The following is a 19,270-nucleotide window of genomic DNA, read 5'->3' on the forward strand; positions in this document are numbered from 1 at the left end:
TCACACTACTTATGTGATGGTAATTTTCTTGGGCAAGTTATAAAATTCACAATTTGCTTTAATCAGAGTATGGCAAACTTTTAACCATTTTAACCCTGTGAGTAGGGTCACTGAATATTTATAATGATACATTAAAAAAAACCTGCCTTGAAGTGTAACTCCTTACTCTAAACAATAAACACTTTGGGGGAAATTAAACAAGTTACAATAACTTATGCTGGCACCGATAAGGGAATGAAGCACTGATGTCACGTCCGTTGGCGTGGGATTCAAATCCACACGAGATGCTGTAGCACCTTGGAGGGTGAAGGGGGAGGAGTGAGAGAAGCGCTGGCCGGTGGTTGGTGGATCATCTGGGTTGGGAGGAGCGTAGCCCCTGCTTGATACTGCTATTAATGCAACTGTCAATGTAAATAAATAAAATTAAGAAAGTATTATTGAATAATTTGATTTCAGTCATAGCCTAATAGTGTGTAAAAAGGTTTTCAGCATCAAGAGTTTCTAAATTCATCACTATTTTAAGAATTTGAAGTTCTTACTGGTTGATAGTCACTTATAAAATATTAAGCTGGGGATTTTTATTTATGTACTCTAACAAGAAGTTAATAAACCAACTAGGTAACTTATGGTTTCAGACTAATAAAATGTGGAGCAATTTTAAACATTCATGTATTATCATAGATGTACTTAATATGTGTTTTAAATGGCATATGACATCAAAAAATGATTGTTGTATTGATATACGCACTTCACCACTGAATGACACTCGCTGTATTCTTTACAGGCTAACTTCATACACAAGTTTTATGTACATAATGAAACTCTCTTTAATCCAGCGGAAGTGCGAATCATTGTGGATGTATCAGAAGGTTAAAATTAAAATTACTAGCACTGAAAATTTTTCTGAAATCAGGATTAACCATTCTGCAACAGCTCAAGTATCATTCATGTTTATATTCTAGTTGTAAGTATTGTAGTTTCTTTCCAATTTATACTTTGGTTTTGTTTGATCTTAAATAGGATAGATATAAAGGTGAAACAGAGTGGAAACACCTGCTTTCAATCTTGCAGAAGAAGGTACAGCTACTTCCAGAGGAGGGATTAATGAAGCCATTTTACATGCAAGTGCAGAGAGGTAAGAAAGTTAACCAAAATGAACAGAAATTTTTGGTTATAATTTGCTATGCGTACCATATCATGAACTCCTGTGCACACACATTAGGCAGACTGTAGCCAGAAGAATCAAGGTATACCTGCAATACAAGCGTGAATAGTCCAAGGAACCAAGGGAACAGCCAGTTTCCCTAATCTTTCACTGAATCTTTGAGAGAGTTGTGTTATTTTAACACACTTCACTCTGGTATCAAATGCAAGACTAATTTGTAAATATTTTTTTCCAAATACGATAAAACCCTGTTAGGAAGTTTCTCATGGTACTTTGAAATTTTAACTTATTAACAGGGAAAACTTTTTAAAAGGGATAAATTGTGTGATTATAGGTCAAGCACTAAATATTTTAATCATTTTATGGTGGAAATTTTTAAGTATGGTTTTCTTAAGAGGGTTTTTCTGTACTTGGACAGAAGCTCAGATATCAGTTATCTTTTCATTTTATGTTACTACCTAGAGTCCTAGAGTAAAGTCATGGCTGAGAATAGGGAACCAAGCTGGTCCTTTGCTTTCATTGTGCCAATGATAAATGTGTGTTTGTGCCGGAAATTAGGTATTTCGGCACTTTTTTTTTAAATTTTTATTATAATTTAAAATAATTTTTGTAAATTTTATTTTCTATATAATTTAGTTACAAAAGGGTGATTTACGCTTTGTTAGGCTGGTGTACTCTACTTAGTTAAACTTTGCTGCAGTGGACTGAGGCATTTTTCTCAGGGGCCAATCTGAGCTTTTGCAAGTCTAAGACTTCATTAGCAGCCTGGATGACATTTCTCCTGTTTGCAGTCACGCCCGCAGGCCTGTAACATTATTTCCCTGCATGACTAAATTTGCACACAACAGCTCTGGATGAGTTGTTACCACTTCTCAGAGACGAGCTTAGAACAGCGCTTCCCGTCATGCATACGTCTTAGGTTCACTCATAGAAAGTCACGTTAGGATGCTCTTTCCCAGCCTCGTCACCTCCCAGTCCCCTCCCTTTAGTTCTCAGAATTTAGCCCAGGATCATTGCCCTGACGTGAACTCGACAGGCAGTGGCCGACTTCAAGGACGATTTGCCACAGAAAAAATATGTGCAAATATGGACCACACACGACATCTAGCGGCAGAAATAGTAACTTCTTCTCTTGTCGCCAGCTGGTGGAGCTAACGCCCGCGACACCTGGTGGTGACATTGCTAACCTTCCTCTTTCTTTCCACTGTAGGCCACCAGAGAGCAGCACCGACTGCGCCATTAGCCCCAGGCTGTAGCAGACATCTCGGGCGAGTCAATCCCCTTTTGTTTCAGACACACCTCAACAGGTAGCGCTAAAATCTGCCAGTGCTACCAACTTCGAGATATCGAAGTCAGAGTTTTTTGTGATTCCCACTCGGAGAACTTTGGAACCTTTCACTTCGCGTCGCGATTCCAGACGGACTGTTTTAGGTTATCGGCGGATTGGCGAGACGCACCACTAGACTTCTGTCCGGCCGCAACCGACGATGTAGTCGATTAGACAAGGGATGCTATCCCTGTAAATTCTTTAAGTAGTTTAGTCCGTCTGTACAGTACACAGCATAGTAGTTATTTCTTTTAAATAATTTTTCTTTGAAATGATGGAAATGTCCGCGCCTCCCGCGTTTTCGCGATCTTCAGATCTGGACTTGCTACGCTTCAGAAGCTAGAAGCCAACTTCCCTGTGTGGTGAGTTACTGTCAGCTTTATTCCCACGACATCCCCTTATCTTTTTGCGGGCATTTTCTGCTCAGTTTGCTAACTGTCTGTGTACTAGTTCTGATCATGTTTGATTCGGACTGTTCACAGACAGGGTCCAAGAGCCGGATGCGGACTTAGTCGCATTTTCACACACTTCCTCTTCAACAAACAGGCGCCCTGGCACCATGTTTTCTTCTGAACTCCGGCCAGCAAACATCAGACCTCCAGTGCTACAGTATTTATGAACCTTTTTGAACAACCTTTAAATTACTACGTTCAAAGAAATAAGAATTATATAAAACTTTCGTTCGGGACTTTAAGAACTTACATTGGGATGGTTTGACCCTCTTTGTATTTTTTTTATTTGTTTAATTATGTTTAATGAAACCTTTTATAATCTAATTAGCTCATGAATCATCTGATTATCGGTTTCAGGCATCACTATGGTGAAAAGCCTTAAAATCTTACATTTACATGTTCTTTATTTCAGCAGTTGAGTTTCTAGCGACAAAAAATGTACTGGCTGTCCTGGGAGATAATGAAAAAAAATGTTTGAAATGAATCACAATTTATTGAATATCAAATTTAAGGAAGGGTACTATCCAAAAACTGATGCATGTCAACTGTGTGATGATTAGTTCTGGCTGCAACTGTCGAGGAATATTTCCACCACTCTGTATATACCTTTAATTTATTGACGCTATACAACTTACCATTAATATCCACAATCTTCTGCGTTCATTATTAAAATGTACTGATGATTATCTCACAAATTCTTAATCTGTTCGCTTGAATTTTTACAAATTGACTTAACATTGTTCAGATTAAATTTTTTTTTCTCCCTTTCTGACTTTTTATGTTAGCTTTTTGATCAATATTCATCCTTAAAATTTTCTTTCTGCTATCTAATTCTCTCTTTTTTTTTAATAGAGAGTTGGTCATTGTTTTCTTGGTGAAAGCTTGTGTCTAAATGGCAAATTTTAAATTAAAGAATGTAGAAGCAAAAACTAATTATATGATCATGTTCTGCACAGGCAACTAATGTTAAATATATTTCAGAAAGTCTAGAAAATTTAGCTGCACAATTAAGTTATACTCTACAGTTATTATATAAGATATACAGTTATATTAAAATTTGATACTTATATTTAATCTGATGTGATTTTTTTACAGACGTTTTGATGTACCTGGCACAAAATATACCGCTAGATGATTTCTGTCACATTTTACCTAGCGGTGGAAGCTCTGATGAATCCTATCAAAGCTACATCCGCACTTGCCAACAGGTAGGGCATGCCAACCATATCCAAGCCCTCATCATGGCAACGGGTCAGCAGCTGTTGACTACACTCAATCTCTGATGCACACTTTCGATTTATTTTACATATCATGCATGGGAAGAAATACTTGGAGTTGTATAGAATTGTTTTTAAAATTTAAAAAAATTATGTGCCATCTTTATGCAAACAGAATTGTTAAAAGGAAACTGTGATCATGTGTGTATAGGTATATTTGAACAAAAGCTAGATGCTTGAGTTTAATTTAAAGCTATAAATTTTATTACCCTTGCGGATGCTGAGAATAATTCAATAAACATTGTTTCAGTAAAATAAGATTCCACATAGGTAATACATTATTCAAATTTTTCCTATTTATTTTATGTTTATATATATATTTTTTTTGTAAAGATCTTTTTAAGTTTTATTGTGAAAGTAAGGAGTTTTATCATGTACTTACTTATTAACTCCTTTGAAGTGCCACAGAGACAAGTTTTTTTAATTTAATTTTTTATGACTGAATAGTATTAATTCCTGTCTATTCAAACTGTATTGTAGCATCCATTTCTGATTTAGAAAAATAAATGTTAAAAATTTGTATGATACTCAGTTTCAGATCAAATTTGATGACATAATTTAAATTTTTTTATGAAATTATAACTAGTTTGTCAAACCATCCTTTGAGTAGCTATTGTGTGATATATTTGATACACAGATATTAAGACCCTTTTTTTGCCTACATGCAAAGATAGGTTTTGGCATTACCATTTTTGCTATGATTTTCATACTTTTTCATGGCACAATTGTATAATTTTTAAAAGTAAAAAAGTTCAAACTAAGGATTCTTTATTAATTTTTGTATTTTATCATTAACTGTTCTAACGAAGGGGGGAAAAAAGTAATTGTAATGCAAATTTCCAAATTTTTCATAAAAAAAAATTTGAAAAACATTTTAAACTGCAGCCTGTTTCAATGCTAGTCAGGGCATTTGATATGACATGAAGGTTGATGTCAGTGGACCTGAACTGGGGCTAAGATTTATTTAATCAAACTGAAAAAAGAATTGTTTACATTTTTTTAAAATATTTTTTTAGATAAACCATTTACCAGCCAGTGCCATTGGCCAAGTGCTCTTTTCAGCACCCTATGTGGCCATGTGTTTCGCAGCGGGCTTAATCCATCTCTGCGCACAAGCTGCCTAAGGAATATTCATGCTCCTTACCTAAGGAATTAATTTTATAAAATAAATGTTTCTCTGTAACTTTCAATAGATATTTAGGTTGGTTTATGAATTGTTATTTATTTAGATGTAGTGTTTTGTTGTAAATTTGTAGTGTATGTGACATAAGTTAAATCTTTGCCTTGAAAATGTTTTGGAATCTGTTTTTGGTGTCTGTCCTGTGTATTTTTGAGGTTAGAGTATGTAAATGATACCAGAAGTGAATGCTTGATATAGGTCATATTCCAATTTTTACAACTATCAGTTCTAAGGCTTACCAGCCAACAATATTAACTGATGGTGGAAATTTGAAGACATATTTTCTGATAGACAGCAAACACCATTAAGGAAGTTGTTGCCTAACAAAATTTTCATACTCTCGCCAATCAAACATTTATTGGGACTCTAAACTAATTAAAACTAATGTTTGTTTCCTTTTGTGAGGCAGTGAAGTGAAGAAACTCCGATTTACAGGAAAAAATGAGAATGTTTTCTTAGTTAAATTTATAATTCAAGCGATTTTTACTGCATCATTGTGTTTGCCTTGAATATAGAGGTCTACTAAGGGTTTGATTACTAAGGTGTCGTGCTCATGTTGTGAGGTACACAAACTTAATACCAACTCTAGCATAACTATGTTGTAAGCACCAAGTTGTTATTCTAGTGTTTTGGAGCCCGTATAATATTTAAACCACTGTGCATGACCATGTGAAAAATTTTACTTTAACTCTCAATTTACATTTTACTTAAAAAATGCTCATTTTGCAACCAAAGCAATCTTGAAAGTGATTCGTCAATAACTCTACATAAAATTGCTGATAATTTTTTTTCTTTCATCAACATTCAGTATTTATTAAAACATTTATGTAACTGAACTCAACACATTAGTTTTTAAATTTAATGATAAAAATTTTAATCTTTGTGTTTGTATATTAAGTCTGTGAATATGTATTTTCAATATTTTCATTATAATTATTAAGGCTTTTTTGAAAGAGTTTTTAATTTTTTTGTTTCCGTTATTTATGTTTCTAAAAGTCCTGCAATTAACATGAAATGTATTTCTTCAAAATGTGGCACTTGCCTCACTCTTAAATTGTTACTTTGACTTTAGAAGTACCTTAAGCAAAATTACAGATAAACCACTTAACAAATTTTTGTAAAAAAAAAAAACCTAATCTTTTCTGGAAACATAAACATTTTTCTTAGTATACTTTGATATAAGCGCCATTTTAGCTCTGTATTAAATCCCTTGCCACATTTTCTGAAATGTGTCCATAGTTATAGTTGCAATTGCAGTAGCGACCCCCTCTTTAAAGTGCAGGATGTTTTTTTATCTTTCCAGTGTACACAATATTTTTAACGTGTTAAGGAATAGGTTACGATTATGTGTTTGTTCGTAACAAAATTTACTTCAAACATTGTGGTTAAAATGTATTTTAAGTTAGGTAACTATTTTTTTGTCTTTGAAATGTGTTGTAATCTGTGGTTTGCATTTTTCCAACATATATTTATATTTATTTGCAACATGCCTATTAACAATTAAGGCTGGTTAACTTTTATATAGATATCGGCATATGCGTGTTCAAAATCGTGCATTTTTGTTTCACGACCGGTAAAACACTACTCTTCATTTTTATAGAATTAGGTGATAAAAACATTATCATTAAAAAAGAATGGTTTTTTGTTACACAATTCAAAAAAATTCTTCAACCATTTTTTATTCTGTTCATAGATACATAAACTGACTCAAATAATATTATGTTTATTATATATGAACTTAATACACTGTCTCACCTGTTCTGTGGTTTTCAATATAATAAAAAATAGCAGCACAAATCCCCTGAAAGGAAATTATTGCATGACTCTTATTTATAATGTCAAAGAGTAAAATTTTTTATAATATTTTGAAATGCACTCCAACCAGAATATATTTTTCCAATCCTCAGCAAAGGAATGTCCTCTTGGATGTATAGTTTCTAATATCATTAAAATAATCTGATATTCATTCTTTCAACATTCTTACACATTAAATTTATCATCTTAAAGGGTGGACAGAGTAGAACTTAGAGATGACATTATGGTGAAAATGAACTTTATTTTTGCACCTAAAGTTGATTTGTATCAGGTGGTAAAACTTACCCTAAGTACTGTAAAATTAATTCTCAGTTTTGGTTATTATGAAAGTTCTTTAAACTGAGCAGTAATTAAAAGTAAAACATTTGCAAAGATTTGAAAATTTATACTTTTAGGGAAGATAACTTTTAAATGAAGTACACTGTAAAAGGTTTTAATATATTTTGGCCCCTGGTCACTACTTTACATCTGATTGCACAAAAAAAATTTTGGAAATACTTTTTACTGATTTATTTTATGTAGTATTACAGCATGCATACAATATGAGTTTATCAATTTACTAATTTTTTAAATCCAATATTACAGAATATGTACATTATGTGTTTATCAAGCAACGTACACCAAATGTAAAGTATTTAGTTTTATTCAATCTTGTTAATTATTGATCCATGTTCTGGGTTCCAAAAATAATAGGGACCAAAACCATTTTATAATTACAAGAGTGTAAAGAAAATTTATTTATTTTTTTCTTATATGTATATATGTGTGAACATATGTGTACACATACATGCTTACATGTATGTACTAAGTGCTTGGAAATTGCTAAGCATAAATTAAATGGGTGGCAGGGATTGCCAAAACAAGAAATTTTTGTAAAGGACAAATGCTTGGGAACTCATCCCTGTAAAGTTACAATCCCGAATATTAACATGAAAATTTGAATTTTGCATGCAATATGTGCCACTCCATTGGCTGAGAGAATGCGCCATCGCTTCCTCGTACACCATGTGCACATCTGCCATCTCTATGAACATATCTGCCATGCTATTGCTGTTTGTCAAATCTGTAATTGCTGCACCACAACTCGCTGAACTGTCAAAACCAATCACCAAATGCCAAACATTTAAACGTACCACAACCAACTATCCACTGTGCTGTACATTAGACTACTACTGGTTACTACTGTTTATGGCTAACTTTAAAAGTCAGCGCTCGGCTCATTGCCTGCTTCCCACAGAGCATTTGAACACCACAGCTTCCTCTCAGCCAATGGAGTAGTGCATAATGCACTCAAAACAAATCTGCACGTTACTGATCGTGCCTGTAAATTGGCAGGGTTGCATTTTCGGACATTTGTTTTACAACAAAAATTACTTGTTTTGGTATTCCCTGACACTTATTAAATTTACACGTAGCAGTTTAAGAATATCCTGTATATATACATTTATATATGTATGCATACACATGTTTATGCATTTTATAGCTGTGGTATGCTTTACATGATTGCCAGTAGAAGCAAGATAATTTTTTTGGTCTATTAGTTACCAATATGACCATATTTACTGAGTTGTTCTATAACTGTTCTTGTATGTATGTATGTATGTATGTATGTATGTATGTATGTATGTATGTACTATTTAAATTTTAATAATGAAGAAAAAATTTACTTTACCATTTTAAAATATAAAAAATTGGGGTAGGCTGTATCAGGACGCGGCTGCAAGTTGTTAACGTGAATACGTCAGCTATCTGGGAAGGTCAAAAAAAGTAATTGTATCTATAACAATAAATGAAAGAAATACAGGAAATGTAATACATATTATTGTAGTATAAATCTAATGTTTTTCTTATTTCTATAAACATGATCATACAATATTACTATAATTACTGTAATCCCAAAATGATAAGAAATAAAATCACTGAATGAACTTAGATTATGTTCGTCGGTTTCACGTTTTGATGGGGCACTATACCTAAATATTGCTCCTTGTCCCATAGTGGTATGTGTTGTCTCGCAGCCAATACATCTGACTGTGGCACCCTTTTGATGTGTCCATTTGTTTGATATATATTTGGTTCCCTACAGCCTCGTTAATTGCCATGAACTTGAATGCAATGGGTTCCTTCTGATAGAATGCACTCATGTCTATCTTGATGTCATACAGCTTGTACAGCATTGACTTAACGAGGTGGTTCAACCACTGTCACATGATGCGCTTGTGAACATATCCATTGTATCAGTGTCTCCTTTATGTTTACATTGATAGCGTAGTCATCGCTCTGGTGACGAGGCAGACACTGAACCATTCACAACACGTCTAACTGTCATGTTGATTACCTGGCCGACAATCCCGTAGCTGCTCTCATGGCGTAACTGACGAACATGCATAAACGGAAATCGTGATATCAGGCGCTCACTCGCCAGGTTGAGCAGTGGTAACCCACAGGGCCTGGGCGGGAAAACGAAGCCATTGGTTTTTGAAAGAGTTGGCAGTTTGCCACAGTTCAGCAACTGCCTGCATGCAATGCACAGCTGAAACTCTTTCAAAGTGTCTAAGCCATCGGAGAAGTGTGAACGCAAAACCTCAATATGCTTGTGGCTTGCCTTCATTAGATCTCTGTCGAACCACAAGCGATCGCACACACTGTACTCCAGTCCGAACTCATTGGTAATAGCTTTTTGAAGCAAGAATTACTTTTTGCACTTTGCGCTTCCCACAACTCATACACTGACAACTCTTCCGACGATGTTCAGTCAATAAAAGTTGAGGCGAGCATCTCATCGGAGGCATCGAAGTCCATAAGCTTATCACTGGAACTTATTTCACTGTCAGTAATACCTGCATTCGTACTGACTGCGGTTCAACACTATTGGTAATGTCTGCACTCGTAATAGGTCGCAACTGCACTTGTACTAGACTGGGTGATGTCCGCCATTTTAGAATTCTTCCTCTACCTGCAGAGTCTAATCCGTTTGGCACGGATGAGTAGCACCTTTTTGGAATCATCACAAGATGTTGTTTCTTCTAATCATTTTTGCTGGCAGTTCCAATCATATAAATTCGTCATATGCCTCGATGTTGTAATTTTTTTTGCACTATTCTTTGTATATCTCAAAGTTGTTGTATCGTAAACTTTTTTTATATTTTTCAAATGTAGTTTAAAGAGTCCATTTTTTAATTCACAAAATGAGTTTTATTTGATTTAAATTGGTTAACACTCTCAAAGTAGATGAGAGACCCGGAATCAAATGTTCAAGAAACTTGCCTATTACCCGTAGTGACTTGTAAATACACAAAAACTGTTTATAATGGTGCATGCGTAAACCATTTATCTTTCTTTATACATGTGCATCTGGAATATACTAAGCAGCCAGGTTTGTATTTTATAATGTTTCAAATGCTATCGTAGTTTCATTACACTCTCCTTCTCAAACTGGCATCCCGATATATAAGACGTAGGTATTCATGTCAAAATTATATTTATTACATGATGTTATTTAATGCTTTCATCCTCATGCAGCTGTAGTAGAGTGAGAAATGCAATTAAGAAACTCCAGGCTAATTGTCATAAAGTTATTGAGTATTCCTTTGCAACAGTTAAGTTTTTTATGGTTACATAATGTGTGTGCTTTGTATTTCAGAAATTTCTTACAAGTGAAATTTTCTCCTAATTTGAATGTTAAGGTTTTTCTATCTCATAAATGTTATTTGGGTAACATTATAAAATATTACACTTTTTAAATACTTTCAAGAGTGGATATTTGTGCTATTATAAATGCTACTAACCAAAACCTAGAAACGTGATAAAAATGAATCCATAGTATATTTTGCTAGAATAGATATTGTATGTTGTGATAAAATTGTAAAATTTTATGTGATCAATGAATGTTTGCAAATATAGTAAGAATTATAAAACATTAGTAAAAAAAAATCATGATTAGTTTTTATTGTATTATTATTTTTGTTAAAAATTTAAGAAATTGTTATAAAATTTCTATATGCTTTACAGTAGTTTTTCTTATTATGGTATTATGTATGTATTTTGTATTATTATTATTATTATGGTATGGAAATGTGTTTTGTTGTGAGATGTATGCTTAGTTTTACTCAAATTAATCTTCCTAAAAATGTCTATACCAAATTAATTTTAAACATTATTTGAAAAATTTGAGATTTTTTTTTGTTTCCATTGGGTTAAAACTGGTATTAATATTTTTGACAGTTGTTTTAAGGTAGTATTATGTTAAAATTTATTATTAACAATAAAATATGAAGAAAAGTTAAAGATTGTAATTTTTCCTGCAAATGTCCCAACATATTAAAAGTTTTTTAAAATGTCAAAGATGCCAGAATAGAGTGATTTTTAATTCACAAAGTTTTCCAAATTGTTGTAAGCTAAATCCACACAAAGTATGGAAGGCACTTATTTGAATTACTTCTGAATTTATTGTTACTGAAAAACTACTACAGTAGAAGCCTGATACAACATGGTTGTGTAAAGCGTGGATACTGGTATACCACGGGTAGAATTGTGGCTTCCCACCAGATAAAATTGTAAAAGTTTTTAGTTCTTGCTGCGACAATTTAGTGATGCCAGCCTATTTTTCTGCTGCCATCATATGGATGTGATTAAGAGATGGAGGGATTTTCTGTGTCTGTTCACTGCTACTGGATAGAAATGGGGTAGCATTATTTATTCCATTGTGCTCTTTTTGTATTTGAGTTGTTATTGATGAGCAATGCATGTAAGTTCAAAACTTTTTCCGCAGGTGATAACTGAAAATTGACTCTACAAAGAAAGAACACACAAAAGCAAGTGCTAATCATATTGCTTGTGTCGAATATCTGCTCTAAAAGTAAATGAATCACCTTGAATTGTTCAAGAAACTTGCATATTACTTGTAGTGACCTGCCAATATACAAAAACTATTTATAATGGTGTATGCATAAACCCTTACCCTACCTATATATGTATGCAACTCGAATATACTGAGTAGCCAGGTTTTTATTTTATAACGTTTCAAATTATATCATATTTTCATTACATTCCACATATCAAACTGGTATCCTGATTTATAAGATGTAATCATGTCAAAATTGAGATGTGACATGATTGTTGTTGGAGGTCTGTTAAAAGGGGAATATACACATAAGATAATTTTTTGATAAAGTTATGTAGTGTTGCAAAAGTAGTAGCAAATATAAGTAGTCCATGGAAAATAGACGGTTATAAATTATAATAGTTCAATTTTAAATTTTAACATTTTTAAAAGCTTACTGAGCTTGTTTTATTGCTTCCATTGGTCTACTCTTAGCTAAAATGATCATCCCTGTCTCCTAGTAAAAAAAATGCATCAAAATTATGGTCTGGGCCTCAACATAAAAAAAAAACTTTTTTTTTTACATTGGGATTCTTCCTGCCTGCATTAATTGTTCTATCTAGGTGGGCTAGCATAAGATCAGGTGTACAAAATGCAAGATTTAGTTTCTACAACATGATGTTGGTTCTCATACGTATGACATAATAGCATAAATGCTTGAAGAAGTGCATACAGAATTTCAAGTTCAAAATAAGGTGGTTGTGACAGTTACTGATAATGGTCCATATTTGTGTAAAGTGTTCAGATGTTTTGGCTCAAAATCTTTACTTGTACCATCTACTAAATTTGACCAAGTGAGTACTGATGATTCATCAACAGAAGAATTTTCAGAGGAAGGCAAAATTATTACAGTAACACTCACTAAAATACTTGATTCACCTGATAGCAGTAGCGGCCGGTGATGTTAAATTATGGGTGTTCACACACTCATACATACACACATGCTAACATATATGCACTCATAAAGAAAAAAAAAAGACTTCCTACCTTACTGCGTACTAGAAGCCTGTTTTGGTGTCAGATTATCTGTGTTGGTGCGGCACCGTAGCAGTTACTGCTTATCTTGGAGTCGTGAAAGATATATTTCGTTTATTACACAAACTCATGTCTGTAATTGTAGCCTGAATTAACACAACGAAGCTTATTGAGCAGACTAGTTGTTTTTTAAGAGATTTTAAATTGTAATTCAAAATGGTAGATCGCTGATCAAGCCTCACATAAATAATAATAAATTATGTTTGATGTTCTTGATTTTTCAAATTTGTGGCTGGGCATAAGCTTATCAAAGTGTTGTGCCTGAAAGCAATGTGAAGCTCAAAAATATGATTTTACAAACTTTAATGCTACAAAGGTATTGCACCATTATTTATTTGTAAAAAAAAAAATCCATTCTTCTGGTTTTCAGCTGAGCAAACTTGTTGATGACTATGATTAAAATCATGCATGCTATTTATTAGTCTTTTTTCTATTGACAACATTGCAAAAGCAGTAAGTCTTTCTTCTGACATAGTGTTCCTAAATTTTTAATTGTTAACTTTTCCTTGTAGTAAGTTTTCTGTTCGCTAAAATTGTTTGTACGGAATTAATTATGGCGATTATTAAAAATTGTACATGTTTGCTATACGCGCTAAATAACGCAGTCACATTTTCACAGTTAAAGTCTTACAACAAAGGGAAACTTTATAAAATAGGTACCTCAGAAAAATGTTGTCCTGCGTAAGGCACAGAAAAATATTTTACAAACGCACAGTCACACTAATAATTAAAGATATTTACGCTCGCATTGAACCACACGCAACTATTTGTTTCTACTGGACGTAAAAAACTGAAAACGAAAAGTTTGTTTGGTTAGGGGTGATAGTATTGGAGTGGACAATCCTGGCATCTACCGGGCTGATTCATAAGTTATGACTTACTTCTCTGATCAGTGCTGCTGTGCGTGCTGAAATTTGGAACTACATCAATGAAACGCCAGGACAATCACGAGCACACCAGAGCCGTGCACTCGTCCAGTGTTAAATGTCCCGTAGGAGGTGACGTAATTCCTTCGTGCGCATGCGCAAAAGGACCGAGGCAGGCATGCAGGCAGCGCGTTTCGTGCAGAGATCCATTGTGAACACTACAGCGTTGCCGTATCGCCGCAATCGAAAAAATAAAAACAGACGTCCGTGACAGATGCAAACAAAGCGACGAGTGTTACTCTGGTAGCTGCCACTGGTAAAAGTAGATAAAAAGGAACTTTTAACTCTACAAAATAAATAAATGTTCTGTAGAAAACTGGGTGTGCACGTGCACTTGTGCTCTTTAATACCGGCCGCTACTGCCTGATAGTACTGAACAGTACAGCCTGCCTCATCTTCATCGCATACTTTGAATTTAGTTGCAACAAAGGACTCTGAAAGTGCGTTTGAAAATCTAGTGTAAAAAAAAAAGAAAAGATTTTTCACTCTACAGTTGCAAAAAGTCAAGGTTTATGGAACAAACAAAATCATAGTACTAATGCTACTGATATAATTAAACAGTGTTGTGGGATGTATTTCATATTACTAAATATAACCAGATGGAATTCTAGTTACATGGCATTGGAAAGAATGAACCTGATTCTTTCATCGAAAGTAGCTAAACTCCAGATGTTTGTGCTCAACTTAAAGTTCCAATAATGAGACCAGCAGAAATATAATTCACTACGAAATATTGCAAGGTCGGGAATGCATATTAAATAAAACAAAAGTTCAAAGAGATGACCTTTTGTAGAAATTATATTTTAAAGTATTAATCAATAACTAATATATAAATTCAAAAGCAATTTTCACATAATTTTTGCATTTGAGTCCCTCTGATGTAATTTCAAACCAATCACATTTCTTTTTTAAATTCCTTTAACTATGAGATGGTTCACTGGCATGATTATTAGGCCTATGTAAAGATCAGTTTTTTTAGTTTGAATCAAATATGAATACAAATATCAAATTATTATCTAATTTGAATAGTAAGAATTACAATCCCACAAATTTTTTTTTTTCACATATAACAAATGTTGAAAGAAAAAGTGAACGCATAGTGAAGTGGCTTCTGGGAAATTTGAGAATACTAAAGTGAAAGGTTGGTTAGGTTAAGTCAACTACAATTACTATAGGTAAAATTATGTTGAAATATTCAATTTTTTAGAGGAAAAAATAAATAATTTTTTCATGATCAAAACACAATCTGCAAAAATAAATATTTCAATAAACAGTGCAAAGTGCATATGTAAGGCAATTGCAGTATGTGTGAAGAAACTTCAAGATGTAGTTTCCTCTTTTTTCACAGGCAAGATAATGGGGAACAATTTCACAAAGTAACGCACAGAGGAAAATTGTGCATTTTTCAATTCCCTCCAATCATGCCACTTCTGCCTGTTTTAAAACTTCAATCTTAAAAGGAAATTATTAATCATGTAATCACATGCAGTAATGAAATATTTCCTTACTGAGCTGTAGAACACATGTTTCTTTTTGCTTTCGAGCACATTTATTAAAATTGTTGTTGTGTTACTTCCTAGTTATTGTTCTTATATTTCTTGACGTGTCCTATACCATTTGTGCAAATGTCTGTATGGTCAGATGGAATGAAAATAAATAAATAAAATTAAAATATGGAAAACACCGCGAAACTAGTAAAATATATTTAATTACATGTCCATTTTCGTATTGGTGTAAGGTATATAGGAAATATAAAAGATCAGAACAATTAAAACTTTTCAGAATACTTCTACGCCATTATTTACCGCTTGCTACGTTCCACCATGTTTGGAAACTAGAGCTGAGTGGTGTTTGTTTTCCAAACAGATAAGTAACTTAATTTTTGATTCGTCAGAAAGAGCCAATGAGAACGACAATGTCAAGAACAAAGATGCTTCTTTGTTTGGCATCCATGTCCATGTTTGTTGTCTCTCATACAGACCTCGTCGTTACAAACTCAAAATTACCCGTTCAGCAAATTTCAAAATTAAAAACATTTTGAAATCCGTAAAAAAAATCTAGGCTCCGTAAAACAACGCCTCTATCAGTAAATTTTACGGACAATCCGTAAAAGTTGGCAGGTATGGGTGTGTGCTTAACCCCCAAATTTTATTCAAAAATGACAGGTGAAGAAAGCTTATAAAATACCATACTTACAAGTTATGGTACGACCAATAATACCTAAATACGTTGTACCGGATAGCCCCAAGTTACAGTACTGCATTACAACTACAAACCACAAGAGCAACTCTAAAACACAAAATTGGGAGATTTGGTGGAGAATCTAGAGTCTTCCGCTTAAGGCAGTATTGGCAGGTATGCTTGTGTATTTGCTGATCCTTATGAACTCTATCCCTCAGTTGTCTAAAAACTTTTATTTAATATAAATTCAAATGCCTATTTAAACTTTTGTTTTGGTTCTTGGCTGCACTTATTCTGTCATGTGGTAATTAATTGTACAACTTATTGCACGATAGTGCTGCTGTAATCGTTCTTGCTCAGGTGGCACTCTAAATACCAGCATATTTAACTAACTACCAACTAATTTACAATCTGTAGTAATTTACAGCAACCTTTCCATGAATATGAACAGAATGTCATCTTCTGTAAAATGCCACCCATCCACACCATAAGACATGGCAAATCATTTTCCTTTCCAAAAAAACATTTACAGCTTTTGGTGGGTGCCATCTACTCCTGTTTTTATTTATAGTGGTTTTTGCACGACTTTTAAAATTTTAAGAAAAAGTCACTAGTATTTATCTCACCAGATCTAGTAATTTTTCTTCACAATTGGTAACTAATTTTTTGGAGTTTCGTTTAATTTTGGTTTTAACATTTTAAATAATATTTCTGTAAAGCTGTTGGTACACCTAACTCATTAAAATTTTTTAGTAACTTTACCAGAATTTTTAAAGTTACAGCAAAACCCCTTATTTGCACTTTTCATGGGGACAAAGTAAAAAAGTGTAAAAAGCGTGAAAGTGTAAATAAAGGGAAAAGTAAGAAATACGTTAAAGTTAATTAAAATACAGTCGCATCCTGCAGCGTTCAGAACAAATACAGGCCACATTACACATAAGCATTGCACCACAGTAAAATAATAATAAAAAAAAAGGGCCGCAAATTGATGGAAATTTACTGTCAATAATGCGCCGTGCGCGGAGAAAGGTCATTGTACTCGATCAGCTGTTGTTACGGCGCGACGTAGCCACCGGCTGGATCTCTGTTCTCTGAGCTGCGCATGCGCAGTATAACTCACTCAACGCTCCGCCCAGTCTCGTGACCTTCCATCAGCAGCCAGCCAATAGATGCGAGCTTAGCGGAAAAAAATATAAGCTCCACCTCCCGTGTACCAGTTTTGTCCAGTTCTAATACCAGTTTATTGGTATACGCACCAGTTTTCTCGCTGCCGTGACATGTTCAAGTTTACGTTCATCTTGATGTCTTGATACCAATAATTAATTATTTACGATCCCCAAATATAAATGGTTAGTTTAAAAAATATGCGCCAACTGTACAATACTTCCGAAATTATAAATTACGTATAAAACAGTTACCAAGACTCCGCTCAGTTTATCTTGTGAAGTTTATGTCTCATACCAGCACTTCGGCTAAGATGTGACATAAATACAGTATCAGTACTTACAAGCAGCCACGTAATATTCACATTCCCGTTACGTTTATACATTCGTGAGTTTACGTTTTTCCGTAGTCTAGTACATTTGAGATTGTCTCCTGCTATAATTACTCGGACTTATACACGCCTAGGCTTAAATTATTACATGTTTAGAAATAAAAGCAACTTTTCATGTTATAAAATATGTATATTTTGCGATTTAAAATGTTCATTGCCGACTATAACGTTACGTTTTTCACAATGTTTTTAGGCCAAATGGACGTAATTTGGCCTCGCTGGTTCGTACGTACAACTCGGTTGTAAGGACAAATTTTGGAGAACCGTGAGTGTACGTAGAATCAAGGTTTCACTGTATGTGATTAAAATATCGTCCAGAAACTTGACAGCGCTCGCAGCGCAAATAGGGCCAGCACAACTTCATTGCCATCTTGTAATGTGTTTGTTGTGGTTTTCGATATGAATGCAATCTTTGACGCGTTTCACATGTTTATTCTCGGACAATTCTTTTAAGTTGTTTATGGTTGTTACGTGACGTAAATAGCGGGATGGATTCGATTTTTGAGACGAAATTCGCGTGAAAGTATTGTATTGGACTAAATGGGAATGAAACGGGACCTGAAGATTATAGTGCAAATAACGGGAAAACGTAAATAACAATAACGTAAATAACAATAACGTAAATAAGGGGTTTCGCTGTATTTGATTTCTGTTTCTAACAAGATTTTTACCAGCTAACTGAGAACTGTTTGCAAGATACGCTGCCGTATGGCGCTGCTATTGGTGGCCGGAGCCGAGGAGAAAATGAGTCGTGCTGCGGCGTGAGGACTGTAAAGACTATAAGACTTCCAGCCAAAGAGGCAAGTTCGCAAAGTATCAAGTGTGTGGATGGGCACAGACCTTTCGCCATGGAACTGATGGAGCGAACTTGGGCAGCACTGTAGTCAAGAACCTTTCCTCAACATCTTTAAAGAATTGGCTTGTACTATGTGGGAATGAACCTAGGAGGATTTCTACGCACCAGACATCAAGGTAAAACCAGCTCCGATTACCTTTCAGGCCACATCAATCTGCCATTTCAATGAAGTTTGTGGGCCCGTTTTGGTACCTCAATTTTGAAGAAGTTGCACACTGGATTTAACGTTTGTGTACTAGCTGGTACGTGTTTATGTTAACTAACTTTCAAGTTGACCTTTTACTTTTCTTTTGGCATACCACAAGAACGTTCAGTATTGCAGATGGTTTTACATACATAAAATAATATTAGTGATAACGTTAGTTTTCAGATTGGCAAGGCAGTGTGGACCGTCGGTTGTGCATGCAAGACTCAACGGCATCATAATTGCGATGGTAATACACTGACGTTATCAAGTTTTAATGAGAATTAATGCTGGAGTTAGGCCTAGAGGTTTTTCCGTACAATAGTTGTGTCATGATTTTCTTTTGGCCAAATTATATGGTAACAAAATATAAACTTTTTACATTACCCTGCCACAGACTTGGAACTATATAATTTTAAGTGGCCAGTTAATTAA

The 19,270-nt window shown here is 34.2% G+C and overlaps 1 protein-coding gene across 1 annotated transcript in view; it reads left to right on the forward strand.

Annotated features, from left to right (window-relative positions):
* The window catches only part of LOC134529719 (BLOC-2 complex member HPS3), a 66,516-nt gene extending 51,981 nt beyond the window's left edge, over positions 1–14,535 (forward strand). Inside the window, exons 16-17 of the mRNA XM_063364091.1 lie at positions 1,021–1,135; positions 4,040–14,535. Of these exons, the coding sequence (XP_063220161.1) occupies positions 1,021–1,135; positions 4,040–4,227 (303 nt within the window). The 3' untranslated portion in view covers positions 4,228–14,535. The remainder of the gene's footprint in view (positions 1–1,020; positions 1,136–4,039) is intronic.
* Positions 14,536–19,270: the final 4,735 nt, after the last annotated feature.

Source organism: Bacillus rossius, chromosome 2, assembly GCF_032445375.1.
Source record: "Bacillus rossius redtenbacheri isolate Brsri chromosome 2, Brsri_v3, whole genome shotgun sequence".
NCBI classification, from domain to species: Eukaryota; Metazoa; Arthropoda; class Insecta; order Phasmatodea; family Bacillidae; genus Bacillus; species Bacillus rossius.